This window comes from Natator depressus, chromosome 3 (assembly GCF_965152275.1).
Source record: "Natator depressus isolate rNatDep1 chromosome 3, rNatDep2.hap1, whole genome shotgun sequence".
In the NCBI taxonomy this organism is placed as follows: Eukaryota; Metazoa; Chordata; order Testudines; family Cheloniidae; genus Natator; species Natator depressus.
The window spans coordinates 109,560,584-109,583,835 of record NC_134236.1 but is presented as its reverse complement, the minus strand read 5'-3'; the positions used below and the strand labels follow the sequence as shown (position 1 = coordinate 109,583,835).

General features: G+C 41.6%; 1 protein-coding gene across 1 annotated transcript in view; it reads left to right on the top strand.

Annotated features, from left to right (window-relative positions):
- The window catches only part of PLAGL1 (PLAG1 like zinc finger 1), a 67,796-nt gene that overhangs the window by 23,241 nt on the left and 21,303 nt on the right, over positions 1 to 23,252 (top strand). The window contains exon 2 of the mRNA XM_074948546.1: positions 22,946 to 23,045. Coding sequence (XP_074804647.1) covers positions 22,985 to 23,045 — 61 coding nt within the window. The 5' untranslated portion in view covers positions 22,946 to 22,984. The remainder of the gene's footprint in view (positions 1 to 22,945; positions 23,046 to 23,252) is intronic.

Below are 23,252 nucleotides of genomic sequence, written 5' to 3'. Positions count from 1 at the left end.
TGATATCATCTTTCTAAATAAAAGGTATACAAAACAGAAGGTGATACTAATGGGTATGGGTAACTTCATTCATTACACCAATGTGTATATGGTGCATCAAGTTGGATCCAAATTCTGCTGAACTGTCCCCAGAGTTCTGCAACGCTCTTGTGCAGTGAACTGAAAGTTCTGCAGTAGCTTAAATAAAAACCAGAGATTTCTTGAAATATTAAATATGAAAATGAATAAGACAAACAGTGCAGTAGCCTAATGTATTTTGATATTAAATTATATGTATTTTACATTTTCTGCATTTTCAGATTTAGATATGATACTGATGTTTGTATTGACATCCTAACGTTGGCAGCACTAGCACTTATCATTGGGAAGACAGGAGGTTTTGGCCGCTGGTTGGGGACAATTTGGGGTTTGAGGCTTCAATGGAGGCATTTTGGGTTAAGTGAATTAGCTGGATGATTCTGCTAAAATGATTAGCAGTAAAAATAGTTCAGTTGACGTATTAAGATGTTTCCTTTAGGTTCCAGAGTTAACACTACATTGGCATGAATGACACAATTCACATCTCTCAGAGCTGTTTCATTTTGTGTGCAGAGTCCAGTCACATTTTCAAGGTTATCTTCCCAAACATGAGGACTAGAAACATACTAATAAAGAAGAAAGCTTAAGTTCTTAGAAATCTTAGAACACAATTCTGCTGCAATGGATGGATTCTACAGAAAATTTCACAGACACATAACACAGGGGAACTTGCCAACAGCTGGAACATCAGTAGCAGTGTCAACAAACTTTGGGAAGTAAACTGAAAACGAAGGTCATAATGAAATTTTAACGTGATAAATTAATGAGATCGCAAACGACTCTAACTAGTAGCCTTAACCTGGAAAATTAAGAAAAGAGTTAAAGTTTATTTATGAAATGTCAGACAGTTATTGAAGGTTGACTGACCAGGGAAGTAAGTAACTTCCCTTGGAGCTTGTTTTTCTTTCTTACCTTAGATGAACTAGTGGGCAGTATATTATGCTGTCTGAATGTGTGAGTTTGTCACGATTAGCATTCTGCACTGTCACTGGAATGTAGGAAGCAGATGAATTTGAATGAACCCTGAGGTGGTCTGCAGGGCCCTTTCCTTGTCTTGAGGAAACCTGTCGCTGTTCATCTCAGCCAGGCCTAGTGAAAACAATGAAGGAGAGGAGGTGGGTCTTTGATCTCTTTGTTGTATTTGCTCCTGGGGAACTCTCTGAAATGAATGCCCTGTTTTCCTAAAAAACTGAATGGCTATGCCTAACTAGCTTCGTGAAGCCCTGGGGAATTCACTGCTTCTTTTTATTGACCGCTGAAAAGGGCACATGGTACTGAATGGGTCCTCTTGTGAAAACAAAGCAGAGCAAAGTTAGACTTTAGTTTAACATGGGGGTATTGGGAAAATAGTGCTGAAGGAGGAGGAGATGTTTCCTGCTATCTTGCCCTAGACTAATTCTGTCTCAAATAGAATTTGCAGTCTGGTAAGAGTTGTTTCAGTTTTACTACACATAATAAGCTTGTGAAGTATTTATACTGTATTATTCTTAAATGCAAAAAGTTGGATCTCACTGTATTCTTTCCCATGAAACATATACATGACACTAGCTTGTTTCTTAGCTTTTTTTAAAAAAACAAACAAACCAGAATTAATTAGGACTTTTAATGAAAGTAAAAAAGGTAATAACTAGAAGTAGAATGAAAGATTTTCCTTTGACTGACATTTAAGGCTCTCTCTCTCTAAATTAAGTCCCTACCCTTCATTCATTTCTGTAGGCTGTAGTATTTATATGCAGTTCTTTACATATATGAGAATTAATTGAACTGCATAGGATCTTTCAGTGACCAGTGTATATCACAATCTTAATATTCACAGAGAGGACAGCTGATTAATAGGCCTATTTAGCAGGAAATCTAGAATCCTCAGAACCCAAGTATTGTTTGTAAAGAAACCTCTCTACCTTTGCTTTTCCATTTATACACACCAAAGGCAGGAGGAGGGTTTGCCATCACTGATAATTTTTGATGACTTTAGGGTACCAATTGTTTTCTGTAAAAATATAGGGAAGAAGATAACCAAGGACCAATGTTTTTCTGTTTACATGTTCAGAGTTGTTGTCAGAGGAAAGGAATCCCCCAAGTAATTGAAATGTAAATTTACTAATAAAAACAGAAAAAGCAAAACCTGACAGTATTTGTATTAGTTTCAGTGGTGACCAAAGTAAAAGGCTTTTGGCTCATGAAACTACACCTTTCAGATATGACAAACAGACTGACTGAAGGCAAAAAGCTATACAACCTAGTTTCCTTATATACCAACTTAAATCCAAGTGCAAACTTGAGATGAAATGATAGTTGTCATGATGCCTACTAGTTACAGCGGGAAGTGGAAGTCAGAATTCTTGCATTATGGCCCTGATTCAGCAGTATACTTAAATAGGTGTGTAACTTTAGTGAACATGAATAATCCTATAGACTTTGATGGTCTATAGACTGCTCACATATTTAAAATTATGCATATGCTTAAGGAACTTGTTCAATCTGGGCCTATATTCCCATCTGACACTGGTTTGCTGTAGGACCTTGAGCAAGTAACTTTATTGTTTTTTGCCTTAGTATCTTCTTCTGTAGAACAGATAACTCTTACCTATTTATCTCTCAGAGGTGTTGAGATTTAATTTACTAATGCTTGTAAAATGCTTTGAGATCTTGTGAATGAAATGGTGGTATTTAAGTGGAGAGTATATGTATGTAAGTTTGCAGGTTTTGCTTTTATATCCGCAACATTTTCAGGACACCCCTCCTCCCTCCCCCCTCCCCCCCAAAAAAACAACCAACCAAACAAAAAAAAAACACCCCACAAAAAACAAACCAAAAAACTATGTACATGATTTAGGCAGAGAAGTAAAAATCTGCACCTCAAGCAGAGTGGTTGCTATGTTTGTTGACCCAACATTTATTAAAAAAAATGCACCCAGATCACCACTTGCTCTAGCTCTATTTGTACTTCACAGACAGTGGAAGCAAGTATAGCAATCAGTTAGGCAGGAATGGGACACTGGGAACAAAGGCGTACATCCTCAAAGGTATTTAAGTCTCTAATTCCCACTGGAATTTAGGTGCCCAAACACCTTTGAGGATCTGGGCCAAAGTGACTAGAAAGCTATATCTTTTCACTAACCAGATACTGTATTCTTCACTTTTAGTTTTATTTCATTTGCAGATGTTTCCTAATGAGAGAATTAACAGGGCTTTATAGTGAAATGGCACTCTAAACTCAGATTACAGTATAACTACGGGAAAGAGAAAACGAAGCCTTTGTTAAAACCAAAGGTGTATGTGTATGTGACTCTCAAACTCACAAACATCTACTCAAAAATCCCCTTCTACCCAAAAAAGATAATTCTTATATGGAGTCATCGCACATTATGACCAAATCCAAGCCCTGAGGAATTCAGTCACTGCTAATTTTGTTTTGGTCTCCCTACCAATCATGCTATTTATTAGAAAAACTGGTTGCCAGTTTTTTAGCAACCTAGCTGGCAAGGCATTAGATTGTTGTCTTATGAACCTGCTAAGATCGGGGAAGCTGTCAGAAATGTAATTCCTTAGAAGTTTATTCTGGACCTGTAATGATGATTGTCTAGAACAGTGGTTCTTAACCTGGGGTGCACGCATCCCCTGGGGGTGCAAGATGCCCTTTCTGGAGGTCCGAGACATGCCAGATTTTTTTAGAAGGTAAATCATCGAAAACACCAATTAAGCACAGGCACGTAAGTACAACTACTTTGTTTCATCAAACCTATGTATTTATTAACATTATACATTTTTTAACGATTACTGTAATATACAAACAAAAAATATATCTAGGTTTAAAGAACTGACCTACTTCAATGATTTTTGATAAGGGGTGCGAGAACATATTTTGAGAACCAAAGGGATGCAGGCTGCAGTAAAGGTTAAGAACCACTGGTCTAGAAGTACAATAAGACAAGTAAATGGAAACACAGCACTTTGGTTGGAAAGATAGGATGGCTGTTTTATCTATTTATGACCTGGACTTCTCAATTTTATTTACTGTATAACACAACCTCTCCACTCCAAAGCTAAAATAAAAAACTCTGCCTATGCATCCATTTGGATGTACAGCAAATGTTTAAAGTTCATGTGAAGAAAGTGAAATACACATGTTAATGTTCGCAGGACTGGTATCTTAGGGAGCTGATCCGTGAAACAAGGCACGCAATAGGAATAAACGGAGACTTATCCAGGATAGAGCTGACAGATGCCAAGTCTGAGTTAAAACTAAAACACATAGTAAAAAGGACACATAGTTTACTAAAACAAATAGTAAAAAGACCGTCCTTGTTATATAAATTAGACATTTCTTAATCTAACTGAAAATATCTGTTGGGAGGGAATGTTTATTGTTTTATCCATTAGTTATGGCCTCTTTGACATCACTCAAGATGTGATAAAGGCCAAAGCTAAACCGTTGGGCCAAGTAATGACCTTCACTTATAAGAAGAACTTCATGAAAAGGTGCTCTGTCTGATCAAGATAGTCCATGTTTGAGTATCCTATCCAAACATACACTTTGGAACTCATTAGCTCATTTAAAACATCTTTTTTTTTTTTTTTTTTCTTTTGAGTGAATTTAGAGCTGGTAACAGGTGTCAGACTTTCTACTCTGAAGGCTGAAGTTTTCTAATCAGAAAATAAATACAGTCTTCTCCTCACGTCATCATGGAAGTTTCGATTCTACAACATAATTTTGTGGCAAGGGGAGGATTCCATAGCACACTTTAGAGATGTAGAATACCTAAGTCCCTGCTTCTCACTGTTATTGTGCCAACTTCTTCCCAGTGTCATCATTAAATGCTCATATTCATATTTATTTGTTCTGTGTCTAGGAAATTTATTGGTGTAATTCTGAGGCATCTTAAGAAGGCATATGCCCAGCATTTACAGAGTGGACCTAATAAAATTGCAGACCTCCCAGCAGTCTTGGGGTTTGCAGAAAATGGCCCACTTTGACTCCCCTGTGCCAGCTAAAGCAGAACATTTCCCACATTCAGGGCTGGGGGGAAAGGGGGGAGAAAGAGGGACAGGTTTGCTCCAGGGGCTCATTTGAGAGGGCTCCCAAACCCAGTAGTGTTGCAACCTGGCACATGGGGTCGCAGCGCCACGCATGTTTGGCCTGGCTGCCCCTCTGTAGAAGGAGGGGGTAGCTGGTCCATATTTGAGTGGTGCTGTGCCCCACTTTAGCCACTTTAAATGTTTGGACAAAGGGAATTAAGCACCCAAAAATTAAAGCACTCACTGAAGCACTTGTTATTTTTGCAAATCTTTGCCAAAACTTTTGAACCTGTATATCTGTGCCTTATGCTGAGAGAGAAATGGAAAACAACAATTACAGGTACTTTCAGCACGTTCAAGAGTGTACTCAAATCGCTGTACCCCCAAAAGAACCCTGGGCCAGGTCCTTGCTCAGTGGGACCTGAGGGGAGGTGGAGAGTCCTAATCAAACTCCCCCAGTCCCAGGGGTGGCCAGGAGCTAATTCAGCCCCAATATGTTACAACAGGCTATTCTAGCTATTCTGAAGGGCCATTCCATGATCTCAGGATCACTGAAGCGTAGAGTTCTGGCTACCCCTGGACTCTGACTCCTATGCATCTTAGCGCTGAAGTAGAGGATCTGGCCCCATTTCCAGTCTTGCCAACCTTAAAGAAATCAAAAGTCATGCGTCAGACCCCCCAAAACCATGAGTTTTTAAAAAAAACCATTGAATGCTTTTTAGTCTGTCTCTTCTTGACTTTTAAACTCCCCACTTCATCTCTGCCAGTGTGTGTGCGCAAGAGAATTTCAGGTTAAAAAGTCAACTTTTAATCTACATAAAAATGCATGCCTCTCCCTGGCTGCTCAGATGGAGACTCCGCTTACCCTCATCTCACCCTGAAGATAGGGAAACTGTCATCGTTTCCTTTACTGCTTTGACTCTACCCCCTCCTGGTTTATTTCCTTAGATAAAAGAGGGGTGTATTGGTGAATAGTTTGAGAACCACTGACCTAATTAATGCACATGATTCATACCCACACATAGAACTTGTATTACTTTTTAGGGTTGAGGAGTTACAGATATACATATTAAATAACCTATACAGATTATTCATATATGTGATAAAATCACACTGTAAAAAACAATATGGGATTGGGTTAGCCTTTTGCAAGAAGCAACACTTCTCTGAGTCCCCCACTTCTCTGCCCAAAACTAGGCAGGGTTGTCGTCACTCCCACCCCCTGTCCTGCTGCTGCTCCAGACCTTCCCCCCCCTTCAACAGCCCTTCCCACCCCAGTCCTGCTGTCTCCCCCTACTCCAGAGGATCCCTCCCCTGCACTCTCTTCTCCCCACGTCTCCTTGCCCTAGACCCCCTCCACCAAGTGGTTCCAGTTCAGAATATTTTTGGAGGGGAAGACAACATATACCTCAACAACCCTCCACCAGCCCCCTAAAAAGTCAGGTGCTAAGCAAATCCTGGGTGGCTAACACTGGTGTTTTTTGTCTCTGCACCTCACTTTTCAGCCTGCAGGCTTGAACTCAGAGTGTTGACATCAAAATCATGGACCATCCATAAGTAAAACGGCCAGCTTTGTTAAAACTCTGGATGCTGTGCACATATGCCTGTGTCCTCCTAAGTGCACATTTGGCTGGGTCAAAGCTGGAAAATGCCAGTGTTCTGTAGGGGTTGTTTCATGTAAGTATCATTCACTAGGAGATTTGGCACGAAAAATCAACCTGCAAAAAGTCTCCCTAAAGGGAATTGCATAGTGGCTGAGACCAGCAGAAGATTACTTTTGCAATAAGGCAATAAACTGTTTTTCAACAAAATTGGCAATCATTTTTCTGACTCTGCTGCTAACTTCCACCACTATTTCTGGAAGTAATTTTATGTGACTTCATGCCAAACCATTGTGGGAAGAAAGGAGAAAAGCTGAAAACAAGTCAAACTATTTTTCAATTTGATTTTTTTGAAATGGGTTCAACTTTCAGCAATGAGGGAAGTATCTTTGTTCATGCTTATTGGAAACTATTACATGTAAACTACAGGAATTGAGTTCATTTGAACTGTACTTACTATGCATATGAATTCTGATAGTAACTAAAAAACATTGTGACCCATCATAAGCATGACACATATTTTAGCCTTAAGAATAATTTAAAAAAGGATAATTTTTGACTTACCCTTCCAACAACCGAAAGTTAGATTTCAGTTCATTTTCAACAGGAGAAAAATGCTGAAAATTTGGATAAACTACTTGGTTTGAAAAAAGCAGAGAGAAATTAAACATGATATGCCTTCCAGTATGAATCACCTTTCTTTTTATAAATGTCACCACAATATGCTATTTCTGTATTTTTCATAAAAATGGAAAATTTGCTGAATTCACCATCTAGGTTGATTTCACCATTGTAAAGTTGGTGGGTGAGTGAATTAGTGGAGAGAGGGAAAATTTAAATTTTTTAATTATTATTTTTGATACGTTTTTGTTTTTATTCCTACATTGCGTGCATATATATGAAAAGAGAAACCGCAGAATTATACTTGTTGAATTGAAAAAGGTACTTACAAGATATATCAAAGGAAATATTTGTTTTAAAAAGCATTAACTTTTTGAATGTCATTGTCTACTGTCATTAAATAATTGTCTGACCCCTCCCCCATTATAATGGTGAAAATTGAAAGACAAAATCAAAAATATGCTTAAAACCCATAATTTTACACACTGATGAAAATTTAAATAGATGAAAAACACTTTAATGTCCATATTATCTGTTGAAATTATATTTAAAAAAAAAAACAACCAAATTCTGCCAAGCCTATGTATAATAGATATCCAAAGCAATCTGAAAGAACAGCTTCATAGCGTTCGGTTTGATAACTTTTTCCATAAAGTGAACGCTTCAAGTTTTTTATTACAATTGTAAGATAAGCTGTCCCCAGATTTAAATATTAAAAAAATCAATATTTTATTAAAAAATAAAAACTAATAGAAATATTACTGTATTTAAAAAAATGAAAACAGTTGTTTTAAGATAAACATTCCCTTGCAGTGTTTGAAATCTAAACACAGAGGCAAGGATGACCTGAAAATGAGTGTCCATTAAAAAAAACGAAAGGGATTTCATTTATTTCCATTGATTACTTTTTGTGTCTCTCAGCTTAGATGTAGTGCATAAATAGCAAATTGGAATTTTAAGATCACTGACTTTTAATAAAGTAAAGCATTATTAGTAATATAAATATGTTAACTTATGCAATTAAAGAGACAAAACTTAAAAATCATAGGTTATTTCTGATGGCTCTCCTAAATCAGACACTCACACTGGGTCCGGTCCCAGCCCTCACTCTGGCTGCTGAAAAGCAGCTAGGAAGGCAGCAGAACCAGCTCCCTAAATCCTCTGTTAATGCAGGGTTGCCATAGCAGTTCCTATGCCAGCCCCCAATGTAGAGGGCATAGCTGGGGGAAAGTGGCATGGCTGGGAAGCCTTGGTGACCTCCAAGCTGCCAAACTCCTAAGTGTAAAATACAAGCACAATGTTCTATCTTTTTTAGGAATGATATGGCAGATTGGCTGGTGGGATGTGTGTGCAGGTCAATTACGTGTACACACACACCCTCCCCTCCACCTAAATTCGATTACATTTTGAAACAGAATTTAAACTGTTGTATATAAGTGAGTGGTTCCATCCTGAACACCTCTTAAGATGTGCAGAAGTGAACCCCACTCCAGTGCACCTTAGGAGCTCCAAAACTGAAGGTAGGTTTCATGGCTTTTCCTCAGCTGTGAATCTCCTAAAATGTGCTAGAGTAGAGCTCCTTCCTGCAGATTATTAGACACAACTGGAAGACCCATTTCTTGTGTGCTTTAGGAGTTCAGCAGAGGGAGCCATTCTCCTGCATATTTTAGGAGAATCTATTAGAAGACACCCACTCAGGAACACCTTAAAGCAGTGGCTCTCAACCTTTCCAGACTACTGTACCCCTTTCCGGTGTCTGATTTATCTTGCGTACCCCAAGTTTCACCTCACTTAAAAATTACTTGCTTACAAAATCAGACACAAAAATACAGAAGTGTCATAGCACACTATTACTGAAAAATTGCTTACTTTCTCATTTTTACCATATCATTATAAAATAAAATCAATTGAAATATAAATATTGTATTTACATTTCAGTGTGATACCTGAGCCTGTTTTTCACTTGTGAGCTTTTTGGGAGGCAGTGAAACAACACCAACAATTACGTTTTTCTCCACATTGAGTCTACTTCTGCTCTGTTTTTGATGGCAGTCATAGCAGAAAATGAGACTTCACAAAGATACATTGACCCAAAAGGTAACATAACATCCAAAACAGGGTTCCCAATGTCAGTGTACTCTTTTTGTACTGAACACCAGAACTGGGTTAGTGTGGAGTCATTAAACTTCATTTGCAAACTATGGTCTGAGGACAGCTTAAAAAGATTTTCTTGCTGATTGGCAGAATGCTGCTAATATCTAACAAAATGAATGGGTTTCTTACCCAGTCGAGCTGAGCTGAGCAGTGTTGAATGTTGGGGAAACATGACTTGAACTCAGATGTCAAATGGGCCAAATGATCTTTATCTGAAGCTTCAAGTGGTTTCGTAGAAATAGTTGAAGCTTTTTTCATTTTAAGCTGGGAAGTCTGGAACTCATAAATCTTTCTTTGAAAAAATTCTACTGGCTTACCCTTATGCATAGGGTGTTTTATCTTCAAATCTTGTTGCAAATACGCCGCCTTTATACTATTATTTGTTAGTTTCTCCACAAAAGAAACACAAAGCTTGAGGTGGATCACTATTTGTAGATGTGAATCCAAAAGCAATATATTCCTTGCAGAACTGGGTTTGTTTTTTTCCAGTCATTTTCAATTTCTTAAATTTTTCACTGTTGCCACTACCACTTCCTCGTTTTAAACATCTATCCATTTTTACGTTGCAACTGCATGCACATCATGATAATTGCACCATCACTTACGTGCTTGCATGCATCAGTAAATGACATAAAACACATGCGTAATACTGCACGTATATGCACTTTACATTACCATATAATATAGAGAGAGCAATATAAAATGTCACTGTCTGTATGCAATTTTAGTTTGTATGGATTTTGCTAGTGCTTTTTATGTAGCCTGTTGTAAAACTAGGCAAATATGTAGATGAGGTGACGTACCCCCAGAAGACCTCTGCATACCCCCTGGGGTTCGCATACCTCTGGTTGAGAACCACTGCCATAAGGGTTTCACAACAGGGGAAGAAAGTCTTTGTGCTTTCCCCAGCAGGATGTGGCAGACATGAGGACTACATGGATGTGAGATGTCTAGTTAAATAGTTCCAAATTATGCAGTTTGCACTCACTATTTGAAATTTATTGAAAGGCATCTGAGTTTTAAAGTGCTGAAGAATAAACCTCTTTCTTTCTATATGTTTTTCTGGATCTACAGTTATGGAAAATAGTGTGCCATACCATTCATCTAATAATACAATGTGTGATGTATATTAAAGATTGTAGCTTAGTGCATTCACACAAATGGGCAGAGTTAAGGTTATGTATTCATAATCTTCATTTTGTCATTTCCTGACTTTAAGTGCTTAACTGTACAATAATAATAACAGTACTTAGCTCTTATGTAGCAATTTTCATTAGTCCAGCCATAATGCTCTTTCAATATAAAACTATTTGTATGGCATAGAAAAATTAAGGCTACATAAGACTAAAATAAGGCATGAAGTCATGGAGAATTTGAAAAAATATTCTGCAGTCTTGTTAGACAAGGAATCAGTTACTATAGCTAAACATTGAAATTCAATCATTAGAAGAAATTTTAGTGAGACTAAAAAATTATAGACTAATTAAAAGACTTCAAATAAAATTCTTGGCCTCATAATTCTATAATTGTAGTTGATGTGCTATTCTACCACAACATAAATTGAATTAGTTATTAATCAATTCAGAGCTTCAGATACTTTACATACAAATACACTGTGCACACAAAGCTTAGAATATGGAATGTTTCTTTCACAAACACATTTTCTATGGTGGAAATGTGTGGCTGTGGGCCAAGATAAAGGGAAAACTACTTGGGATTAACTGTTCACTAATTGAGTACTTTGAATTTCTGCCAAGGAAATTACATTCTGAAACAAGCTTTTCAAGCTCTCCAACAGTGAACTCTTCAGAACAAACACAAAGCAAGAAAACCTCGTGTACTCTTAAGTAAGGAGAGCCAAGACTTGCATCCATTAGTGTTCCTGCTGTATTCTTCTTAAGTATCTGGTAATTTTAGAATAGGATTTGTTCATACTATTACGTTCCATCAGATGAAATATTGTGTGTCACAGTATAATAGAAAACAAATATGATGTAATATAAAGGTCGGCAACCTTTCAGAAGTGGTGTGCGGAGTCTTCATTTATTCACTCTAATTTAAGGTTTCGCGTGCCAGTAATACATTTTAATGTTTTTAGAGGGTCTCTTTCTATAAGTCTATAATATAGAACTAAACTATTGTTGTATGAAAAGTAAATAAGGTTTTAAAAATGTTTAAGAAGCTTCATTTAAAATTAAATTAAAATGCGGAGCCCCCCGGACCGGTGGCCAGGACCTGGGCAGTGTGAGTGCCACTGAAAATCAGCTCATGTGCCGCCTTTGGCATGCGTGCCATAGGTTGCCTACCCCGATGTAATATGTACTGCAATTATATTGTATGTTAGACAAATAAATTCTCCCAGGATGTTTATTTCTTCAGCCAACAAAAAGCCTTCCACTACATAAGAACTAAATGATAATAGGACAGAACAGTTTACTCTGGGATAAATTACTTATGTTTGTTATGCAAATCTTACAATTGCAGTTAGACCAAGACTGGGAGTACTGTATATCTTGATCTTTGTTCATTGGTTACATTTAACATCTCCTTCTAGCCTTTTCACCTGCAGAACGAAGTAAAAGTTTAAATACACCTCATCTGGACAACATTTTGCCATAGAAACCTATTTAGAGGTTAGATTATTGCAGTTAGACATTCTAAAAGGAGTGCTTTTTCTCTACATTCAATGTGCTCATAAATTATTTTGTAATAATTGTGTGAGCGATTGGTTTTGGCCTTTCAAAGAATTGCACTGGTCACTTGAAGGTGAAGGACACAGAAAATGTAAAAAGACATGGCTATTGTAGAATTTCCTGTTTTATGGTTGTTGAAATTAGGTTGACCAGATAGCAAGTGTGAAAAATCGGGACGGGATGGGGGGTAATAGGAGCCTATATAAGAAAAAGACCCATAAATCGGGACTGTCCCTATAAAATTGGGACATCTGGTCACCCTAGTTGAAATAAATTTGTTCAAAGGGTTTTTGCTGTCAGTTGTATTGTATGATATTTCTAGGCAACACTTGGATTTAGTTTGGCTTATACTGTACTACAAAAGCAGACAGCCAGGTTCTCAAAATGGATAAGACAGAGAACAAAGCTAAGAAGCCTGATTGGACCTCATGGAGTCATCTGCCTATGCAACCTCCCTCCAGTCATTTATTTGGTGAGAAGGGGTGAATTTTTGCTATTTCACTAAACTGGGCTCCAGACTCTCCTTTCAGCAGGAAATTAGGCACTGGAATAGGTCAGCCTCTCATGGTTAAGTCAGACTTCCCCAACATCGTGTCCGATTATGAGTGATGCTGAGAAATGATTTACCTTCTCTGCAATGTTCTGCCCTTCCTCAATTGCGCCTTGGGTTGCCTGGTGATTGGGTAAATTAATTGATTCTCATGTAGGCTTTCTGCTTCTGCTATACTTAATTGCTTTTGTTTTTATGCTTTTGGCTATGGTTCACATTCTCTCCTAACCGTATCCAATTATGGACCTTCTTTTCTATTCCTGTTAGGTGGTAAACCTTTGGGTCATTCTAAGACAAAGATCCCTAAAGGGAAGAAAAGATTCACTGGCCATTTGTAGACTCTTTTATTGCGGGAAGGCCTCCACAAATAGATGTATCTTGTGTTGTGCTTGCAAAGAGACAAGTCTCAAACTCATCCTGATCTCTTGTGTTAGGGAATTCTACAGCTGTAGGCCTGTTGCTGAAAATGCTAGGTATTTGATGCCTGACAGTTTTACCCAGGACTCAGTCAGCTGAAAAAGTGAAAGTAATTATAGTATTCACAGTGGAGTGCAGAAGGAGAGAGACAGTCCTTGAGGTTTCAGGGTGGTAGCCGTGTTAGTCTGTATCAGCAAAAACAACGAGGAGTCCTTGTGGCACCTTAGAGACTTACAAATGTATTTGGGCATAAGCTTTTGTGGGCTAGAACCCACTTCATCAGATGCATGGACTGGAAAATACAGTAGCAGGCAGGGCCGTCCTTAGGCATACGCAGCTGCATAGGGCACCATGAAATTTGGGGTAGCTGCATGCTGCATATGTGGCAGAACCAGCCCTATCCCTTGGCCAGCCCCTCGACGGGCTGCGCCCACTGCAAGGGGCAGGGCCATCCCTAGGGAGATGTGGGGCCCCGGACAACTCCCTCTGCCCTGCCTCTTACCCTTCCCCCGTGCTCCGCCCCCGGCCTGCCCGCATTCCACCTCTTCCCCCAGCAACCCTGCGCTCAGTGGCAGCGGCGGGAAGCGGAGCAACCTCGCCCCAGCCCTCTCTACTCCACCTGCTCCCAGCCGTGACGCTCTGCTTCCCGCCGCCGGTGAGTACGGGGAGGTTGGGGAAAGGTTACCTACCAGCGGCGGGAACCGGAGCAACACGGCCCCAGCCCGCTCCGCTTCTCTTGCTCCGGCCCCAGCCATGTCGCTCAGGTTGGGAAAAGGACTGTCCCCGCTCTCACTGGTGGCGGGAAGCCAAGCGCTGTGGCTGGGAGCTGATGGAGTAGAGCGGGCTGGGGCCGGGGCCGGGCTGCTTCGCTTCCTGCCACTGCCGGTGAGTGCGGGGGAGGGATCCCTTCCCCGAGCGACACGGCTGGGGCTGGGGTGAGGGAAGTGGAGCAGGCTGCTCCTGGCCCCCCGCTAATCTCCTGGGCCACTCTGGGCCTGCGGGGCCCCCAAAAGTGGCCCCCCACAGCTCCTGCCTCCCAGACCCTGGAGGGGGGAGGCCTGGGGTCCCACACAGCCCCACCTGAGGGGGGCTGCATAGGACACCCAAATGGCTAGGGACGGCCCTGGTAGCAGGTATAAATACACAGCACATGAAAGGATGGGAGTCGCCTTACCAAGTGGGCGGTCAGTCTAACGAGACAAATCAGCTTAAGTCCATTGAGTGTTTACAAAAGGAGAGCTTTGGGACCTTAACCCAGATCCAGAACTGGATGGGAGAGCCACTGTAGTGAAAACAGTACAGGTGAGCTGTATTCTCAATGATCTGTCCCATTTGGGAACTTAGCTGTTGTATTTTGGATCAGCTAAAAGTTGTACATGCCTTTGTGGTCAGCCCTAAGTAGTGGATTGTAGGAGTCCAGCCTAGAGTGTTCTACCATGGCTAAGTCCTTTGATAAGAAAAGACCCCATTTTCTTGCTAGCCAAAAGATAACAACAATGGCCAGAAACAGTTTTTCTGTTTGGATGTCAAAAGTATCAACTGATATGTTTGGCTCCACTTATATCCCTCCCCCTGGCCAATGCTGAATTTAGCAAAATATCAGAAAATTCTTCTCCGGGGCAAGATCTGTTGAACTATTTATTAGCTTCTAAGGGAACACACCGAAGCCACATCATCTGGGACATTTAAAAATAGAGTAGACAAAGCACTAACAAAAAGACAGTGGGACAATCTTGTACTAACCAGTGCAGGGATATACTAAGTGACATGGCAAGTCTCTGCAGTTTCTGTGCTTTTTCTTACGTGCTTATACATTGTCAAATAGTCCCGTAAACTTGAAATGGAATCCATTAATCTTGTTTAGATACACTTAATGATTTAAGGGGATAATGGTGTGGAGGAAGCATGGAGCAATATGTTAAAGTTACTATTAAAATTGGGAAATAATTTTTTGGCAGAATATTTTTTCTGTCAAAACACATTTCCTTCTCACTCCCAGCAACTAACACTCTGTACAGTACATAGCACGTCCATGTCTGTTTTCTATAACAAAATGTTCTGTATTGCAGAAACAACTTAATTATCCATTTTTTTACTTGAACAGCACAGTTAAAAGGATCTATAGAACTGGTGTAAATTGTCACCAGGAAGTTGGTGCCATATTGGGACTGTGTAACTTACATGTTTCTTTTCTGGCAATGTTTTTAATTCAGTGCACACCTACTTGCAGTAAGTTATGAGTTCTCATGTAATTTTCTTCAGAGAATAAATTTAAGATTGACATATTTCAGAATTTTTGGAAGGAAATGGTGGCGGGCACCCTCACATGTTAATTCCAGATAATAGAGTGCAGAAAATACTGGGGAAAATAAACGTTAGCTAACTTCGTGAAACCAACCCTAGCATTCCTTAAGCTTTATGGCTCACCTAATGCCCAATGTTACCTACTGCAATTATCCTCCTAGATTTTCGTGAGTGTGCCTCTAGAGTTCACTTACTCTTTTGAACAACTGCCTAGGCCAGGGGTGGGCAAACTTTTTGGCCTGAGGGCCCCATCTGAGTATGGAAATTGTATGGCGGGCCGTGAATGCCTGGTGGGAGAGGGGGACTCTATGGGGTGTAGCATGTGGGGGGCTCTATAAGGGATGTTACTGAGGTGGGAGACTCATGGGGTGTGGCGGGGAGGGGGGTTCCACAGGGGCAGTACCGGGGACTCCTAGGGGCTCCAAGGTGGCCGTACTAGGCATCGCCATGGGTGGAGGCACCCTAGCTGGGACAAGTGTGGCCCTTGGCTGGTTTCGAGGCTCTCGAGGGTGGGGCCGTAGGAGACTGGGACGGGATTGGGCGCACTGCCGAGTAGGGGCAGGGTTCCGATCCTGGAAATAGTGCGGTGCGGTTGTGCCTGCGCAGTGTGGCTCTGCGTGTGTTGGAAGATGGTAGAATTGTGAGTTGGGGGTTGGGAAGCACTGGGTGGAGCGGGGCAAGCCCCCAACCCCGGCCCCCCAGTGGGAGCTCAAGGGCCAGATAAAAATGACTGATGTGCCGGAAGCAGCCCGCGGGCCGTAGTTTGCCCACCCCAGCCTAGGCTCATATTGCATGCCTGACTCGGCATCATTGAGCCTGGAGATCAGATTCCTTCCCTTGGGAACGTGTACTGTGCCTGTCCCTAACCAAAGTCTCTGCCATGAATTCCAGATATCTAACAAGGTATTATGCACAGGATTAAAAATAAAAGAGAAAAAAATCACAATAAATAATAAGTAAGTAAAATCATGGCTGGGCTAGCACTATGATAATCATAGGTATTAATTTAATCTTCATTTAAAATATCAAAATATGAGTTAAGTATGATGAACAATCTTCCAGTGTATCAAGTCCTTCCATGGCTGGCAGTTTGCTCAGATGTCTTCCCCACAACTAGAGTGCCATGTCTCATCTAGGCCTCTTTCTGTGGCCAGTCTTCTTCGGCCATGTCTACACTACAAATTTATGCTGACATAACTTGAGTCAACATACAGCTGCCACAGTTAGTATATTGCTTGTGTGCATGCATACTTGGCTCCGTGTCGGCAGTGTGTGTAGTAGGCAGGAGTGCTTTTATTAATGCAGAGTGCAGTGCACTGTGGGTAGGGATCCCACTGTACAACTTACCACTATCCAATGCGCAGTCTTTTGGGAAATTTTGGCAATGCATGATGGGGCTGAAATGAGTCGTGCAGGGGTGACTGGGAGCATGGGGTCAACTTCCCAGTTTGTATCTGTCTCCATCCCATAATGTTAAATGTATCCCATAATTTTTCTGCCTTTTTTTTTTTTTTCTTCAAAATCCCACAAACCCACGCAGGACTTGTCACTGTGCACCATCTCTGACAGAAGATCAGAGCCTGCCCAGCTCTGCCCTATCGTCATGAGTGTTGCAAACACAGGGCACATGATCGTGGAGTATTTGTAGAACCCCAGAACCGAATAAGTGGGGAACATGATGATTCCTTGGAGGAAAGATTGCTGTGGGATATAGTGAGAACCAATTCTAGGTTGTTAGTGGCATTCACGGAGCAGCTGCAGATGGTGGAGTGCTGCTTCTGGAACAAGCACTGATTGGTGGAATTGGGATGACGAGCAGTGGCTGCAGAACTTTTGGACACACAAGGCCATGTTCCTGGATCTGTGCACTGAGCTCACCCAAGCCCTCCAGTGCAGGGACACCAAAATGAGAGCTGCACTGACAGCAGAGAAGTGAGTGGCAATCACCCTGTGGAAACTTGCAATGCCAGTTTGCTACCGGTCAGTCAGAAATCAATTTGGAGTTGGGACATCCACCGCAAAGACCGTTGTGTTGCAAATGTGCAGGGCCATTAATCATCTCTTACTACTGTGACTGTTGGCAGGGTGCAGGACATAGTGGATGAATTTGCAACACCAGGGTTTCTGAACTGCGGAGGAGCAACAGACAGCGTGCATATCCTTATTTTGGCACCAGCCCACCTTGCTACAGAATACGTGAATAGAAAGGGCTACTTTTCTACGGTTATGACATCAGTGTGAACTTGTCAGGGAGGGTACATGACGCTCACATTTTTAAGAGCACAGGACTGTTCAGAAAGCTACAAGCAGGGACTTTAATTTCCAAATGGCAGATTACCATTGAGAAGTTGAAATGCCAATAGTGATCCTGCAGGACCCAGCCTACCCATTGCTCCCTGGCTTATGAAGTCGTACACAAGCCACCTCAACAGCACCAAGGAACGATTGCACTACCAGCTCAGCAGATGCAGAATGACAGTTGAATGTGCTTTTGGTTGTTTGAAGGATCGCTTGTACTGTTTACTCACAAGATTGGACCTTTAGTGAGAAAAATATCCCAATGGCTATAGCTGCCTGATGTGTCCTGCATAATATATGTGATGCAAAAATTTCCACTAGGGTGGAGAGCGGAGGTAGTATGGTGAATTTGGATATCCAGATACAAAGCCTATTAGAAGAGCTCAACACAGAACTATACGGCTCAGGGAGCCTTTGAAAGATAATTTAAACAGTGAACCAGAGTAGTGCGTATGTTGTTGTGGTGTGCTCTACCTGCTCCTGCTCTTTTTGACCTGGTAGGAATCGTGTGGTGATTGATGTACATGTAGGAATACAGCATTGTCAATTCACCAATTAATTTTGTTTGTGAATTACCCTGTTAGTTGTGTAACATTGTGCAGGTAATGGGTTGCTTTCAGAACTGCTGAGCACTTGCAGCCTATGTTATGAACTAATATTAGTGAATTGTGTTCCGAATAATAGAATTTTATTCTGTAACCAAATCATGGAGGAAGAAATAAGGCTGCTATCCCTACGGATATTCAGGAGTGGATTGCAGAGTACCTCCATGAAAGTTTCATCAAGGTCTCTCAGGAAGATTCTAGGGACATTCCTGTGTACACAAACAAATTGTTTTCCCTGCCTCCCCCTCATCCCCTGTCTAACTGTACCGGGGAATGAAAAGCAGATAAACTCTACCTCTCTTTGTTGTACTGCTACATCTTCTAGTAGGAGTAAATTAATAAAAAGTTGATAGTTGTGTCCTGCTAAGTTGGAGGCATCATCACTGTAATGGAACATAAATGTGGACACTTTACCTGAGGTTCCTTCCCCTGCATTAGGCTCACGTGCTCAACTGTTAGGACTGACAGGACTGCAGTGGAGTCTCAAACAGGTCCTGCAGCATAACCGGACACACTTCCCCTCAGTCACATGTCCCCCATCCTCCTCCTCTTCCTCACTGTTCACACACCATGGTCCTGTGACTTGGGCTCCTTAGAAGTATCCACAGTGGTGCACAGGGTGGTGCTGGGGTCACTGCCAAGTAGGGCATGCAGCTCTTTGTAAAAGCAGCAGGTCTGAGGCTCAGCACTGGATCAATTGTTGGCCTCCCTGGCCTTCTAATATGCCTGCTGTAGTCCCTTTGTTTTTACGGGGCAGTGCTGCTGATCCTTGTCGTATACCACCTCCTGCATCCCCTGTGCAATCTGCTTATAGATGTCCATGTTTCTGTGGCTGGTTCGTAGCGGTGCTTGCACAGCCTCTTCTTCCCACAGGCCCAGGAGCTCCAAAATCTCCTGTCTACTCCAGGCAGGAGTGCATCTGGCGCATGTAGCCAGCATGGTCAGCTGGGCAGTTGCACACAACAGTGGAGAGCTGCTAGGTGTGCTTGCCAAGCTGGGCAATCAGGAAAAGCCATTTCAAAAATTTGCAGGGCTTCAAAGGGGGTGCATCAGGTGTTTGTGTCCCTTGGGCAGTGGAGTTCACAATTGTGACTAGAGCAGTCAGTGTCAGGCATTGTGGGACAGCGGCTGGAGCACTGTTATGCTAGGTCTACACTACAATGTTAAGGTGACTTAAGTTACATTGACGTACAGCGACCGCTGTAATTAAAGTGCTGTTGCATGTCCACGCTATGCTCCTTATGTCAGCAGAGTGCATCCACACTAACAACTCTTGCATCAACACAGAGAGCAGTGCACTGTGGGTAGCTATCCCACTGTGCAACTGGCTGCAGAGTGCTTTGGGAAGGGTTTGCAATGCCTCATGGGGGTAGGTTCAGCGTCACATGATGCAGGTTCCATGGGCATCCTACTAGGTTTTCAACTGCCCTGGTAACCAGCGAGCCAGCCATCTGTGTCAGAAAGCATAGGTCCTGCACTGCTCTTCAATGTCATGCTGTGCGTTATGAAAACAAGGCTGTAAGAGGAGCTCAATGGGGAGCGGAGACGAGGGGGGTCTATTCACCCCCACCCTGACCCCAGACCACTCCTTGTTACAAGTGGCATATCTGTGGCTGCACACCAGAGGTGAGTATTTGCCTCCCTTGCCTTCTGCTATGCCTGCCACAACTCTGAGTTTTACCCAGCACCGCTGCGTGTGTCTATCATAGCCCTTCCCCTCCATGCCCTGGGCAAGTTCCTGCACCTGAATTGGAGCTGTGCCTGCACAGCCTCCTTTCCCAACAGACCCAGGAGATCCATCACCTCTGGTGCACTCCAGGCAGGAGCACGTTTGCTGCATGGAACTGGTCTGCTCAGCTGGGCAGTTGCTATGTGAGAACTCTGCACCAAGCAAACAGGAAGAGCAAGTTCAAAACTTCCTGGGGCTTTAACAGGGGAGAGGCGTTCAGCTGTGTATCTGGCTACAGGGCAGTGGAGTTCAAAACGATGACCAAAGCAGTCACAGTGGGCATTGTAGGATACCTCCTGGAGGCCACTTGGGGTGATGTAAGCAATACAGTGTTTACACTGACGCTGGGTTGCTCTAACTTTGTTGCCCTAAGCTTTACACCTTTCACCGAGGTGGTTTTATGTTGGCATAGCAGGCGAGTTAAAGTGGCGGGAGGAGCATTGCAGTGTGTACACCTTCACGGTTAGGTCAATGTAAGCTGCGTTTGGTAGACAAAACTATGTAGTGTAGACATGGCTTTAGGGTTGATATAGGTAACAGTGTCTACATTCACACTGCATTGACCTCATTACATCGACCATGGCTCAACACTGATCAAGGAGATGATGTCACTATGTTGGCATAATGGAGAGCTTACATTGGTGGGAGATAAATTTAGACATGTGTAGACATGCACAAACAGGTTGACACAAGGCAGCTTATGTCAACCTAACTTTGTAGTGTAGACTAGGCCTAAGATAGTTATGCAATTTTCTTCCCTATTTTAAGTTCTTCTAACTTTCCAAAGTTTGGTCTGAAATTTCTCATGGTTGTTTTCAGATAGCCTAAAGGTGATTTTTGTCATCGTTGTTGAGAATTTTGTGTGAAGCCGGGTGAATATTTTTTTAGGATACTATGTAGGAGCAAGAAAAATGCTTTACAAGTTTGAATGTTTTGCCTAAGATGGTTTTTTTTTTGGTGTCTTAAACGTTCAAATTTGGCATGTTCATACGTCTTCAAGGAGAAACATAATCTTTAATAAGATACTAAATTATTGAGAAATAGTGAAGTTAAAAGTGATAAAAATTTGCTTACTGCGATTATACACACAAATAAATTGCTTGTGAAGTGAAGTTTCTAGTTCCATATAAACTTGTAGGCACTTCGAGTCTGCCTGGAGGGAAGGCGCTTTATTTGTATTATTTGCATACTGTCAAAGATATTTCTGGTAGTATAAACAGCAACACACACGTACTGATCAACCTCTACCTATGTTGGAATGGTGGTTGGGAAAGAGAACCAAAGAGAGAACTTTGTTTAGATTTCTTATCGAATTTACAGGGGCTGATTTTTCAGAAGTGCTGAGTATCAGCAGCTCCTACTGACTTCAGCTAGAGTTCTGGCAACTCAATTTTGAAATTCAGGCCAACAGATTTTAGTAACGTGCTCAGATACCATGGCAGGACAGACAAACAACACCCCCTTGGATCGTACAATCTAATTTATATAGAAACGTGAGTAATGATCAGCACCACATTGGGTTAATATTAGTGGGGTGACCAAACAGGAGAAGAGAGAAAGAAGTGTTCAGGAAAGCCCTTTATAATGTTACTGTTGATGATATGTATGTGTGTGTAAGTGTAGAAATTTTAAGCTGCAAGCATTTTATTTACGCTACATTAACTTGTTGATTAAAATAAAGTCAGGCAGTTGATTGGCACTGGGGGTGCCTGAGTGGAGATTATGATGTGATATGTTGCTAGTTAGTCAGGGGTAATGAATTTGAGGAGGTATTCAAAGGAGATAAATTGCTCTCGTCTTTCCACCTCCTCCTGTTTCCCCCTCTTCTCCCCCTCCCCCCCGCTGCCTTCTCACTAGCCCTAGAGGGGTCAGCTTCCTGATCTGGGTGCTGTACCCCTGACACTATTAAAAGTTGCAGTCTGCTGCGATTCTTCCAGAATCTTCCTGACACCTACAGTCCTACAGGGGGAGGAGTCAGCAAGGTCATTTACATAGCAGCTAACTCTTTAAAGGGCAAATACCTGGGGACTGTTAAAAGGGTTGTTCAAGAGTTCACAGTTTTGATGAATCACAGAGGTATGGCATGGATTGATAAGGTCACTGACTTTGTGATTAGATACATCCTCCCTATAACAGCAGTTCTTTGTCTCTTTTCTGCTTTTGGCAGTGTTTTTCAGTGGTTTGCACAAAACAAAGCCCACAGTCTCTTTTCAAGTACTCCTTTTCTTTTTTCTAGCAGTGGCCTTACAATCTGAAACAAAAGCCACCATTATTCCACTTTAGCTCAGGAAGCCAAACTAGGACCCCAAACACTTTTCCTGGCCTCAGAAGACATACAGATTGTTGGTGATTTATTTTAATGGCTCTAAAGTTAAATCACAAATAGATGGATGCTTTCTTGAAGCCCAGCTATATAGAAATTTCAAATGCATAAAACAATGTATAGCAAGAAAAAAAAATCCGTTTTGCAGATAAATTTTGTGGGCTTTTTAAGTGAGGTTAATTTGTATGCCTTTGGAATGAAATGTACTCAATCAGAATCGACCAAAAAAGAAAAAATCAATTTCAACTATTGGCAGTGTGACTGCACAGCCAAGGGCTAATAACAAAAAAAAGTAACTTTTTGCCCTAAGGAAATAGTTCCCAAATTTGTTGTAGACCCTGAACCACTGCAGTGCTTCAAACCCTAGCTGGTTTCCTAACTTTGCTAAAAATATTTTACATTTATTTATCAATCAAGATTGATGAATCTGGGCAATGTTAGCTTTTAAAGAATATTGTTAGGTGATAGCCTTTTGCTGATGTCTCCCCCTTTTCAATTACCAGATACACTTGCCAATGTGCTGAACTGCCTATAAATCTACTTCCTCATTTAGTCTGATCCAGAGCCGAATGAAGTCAACAGGAATCTTCCTATGGACGTCAGTGGGTTTTGGATCAGGCACATAGAACCCAGATTCAGCAGAACATTTAAACGTATGTAAAGTGCTTTGACAAATGAGGGGCTACCTGTTGTTGGAACTAACAGTGAATACCTGCATATATGCTACCAGTCCCTTTCCTCAGAAAACTTGCTCTCTGTTGCAGTTGCCCTCAATGTCTCCCCAGCACCCCAAGGCTTTCCCTGACCTGAGCTTAGCTGTTGGCCCATGACAGTTGTGACCCACAGAGCCACTGGAGGTC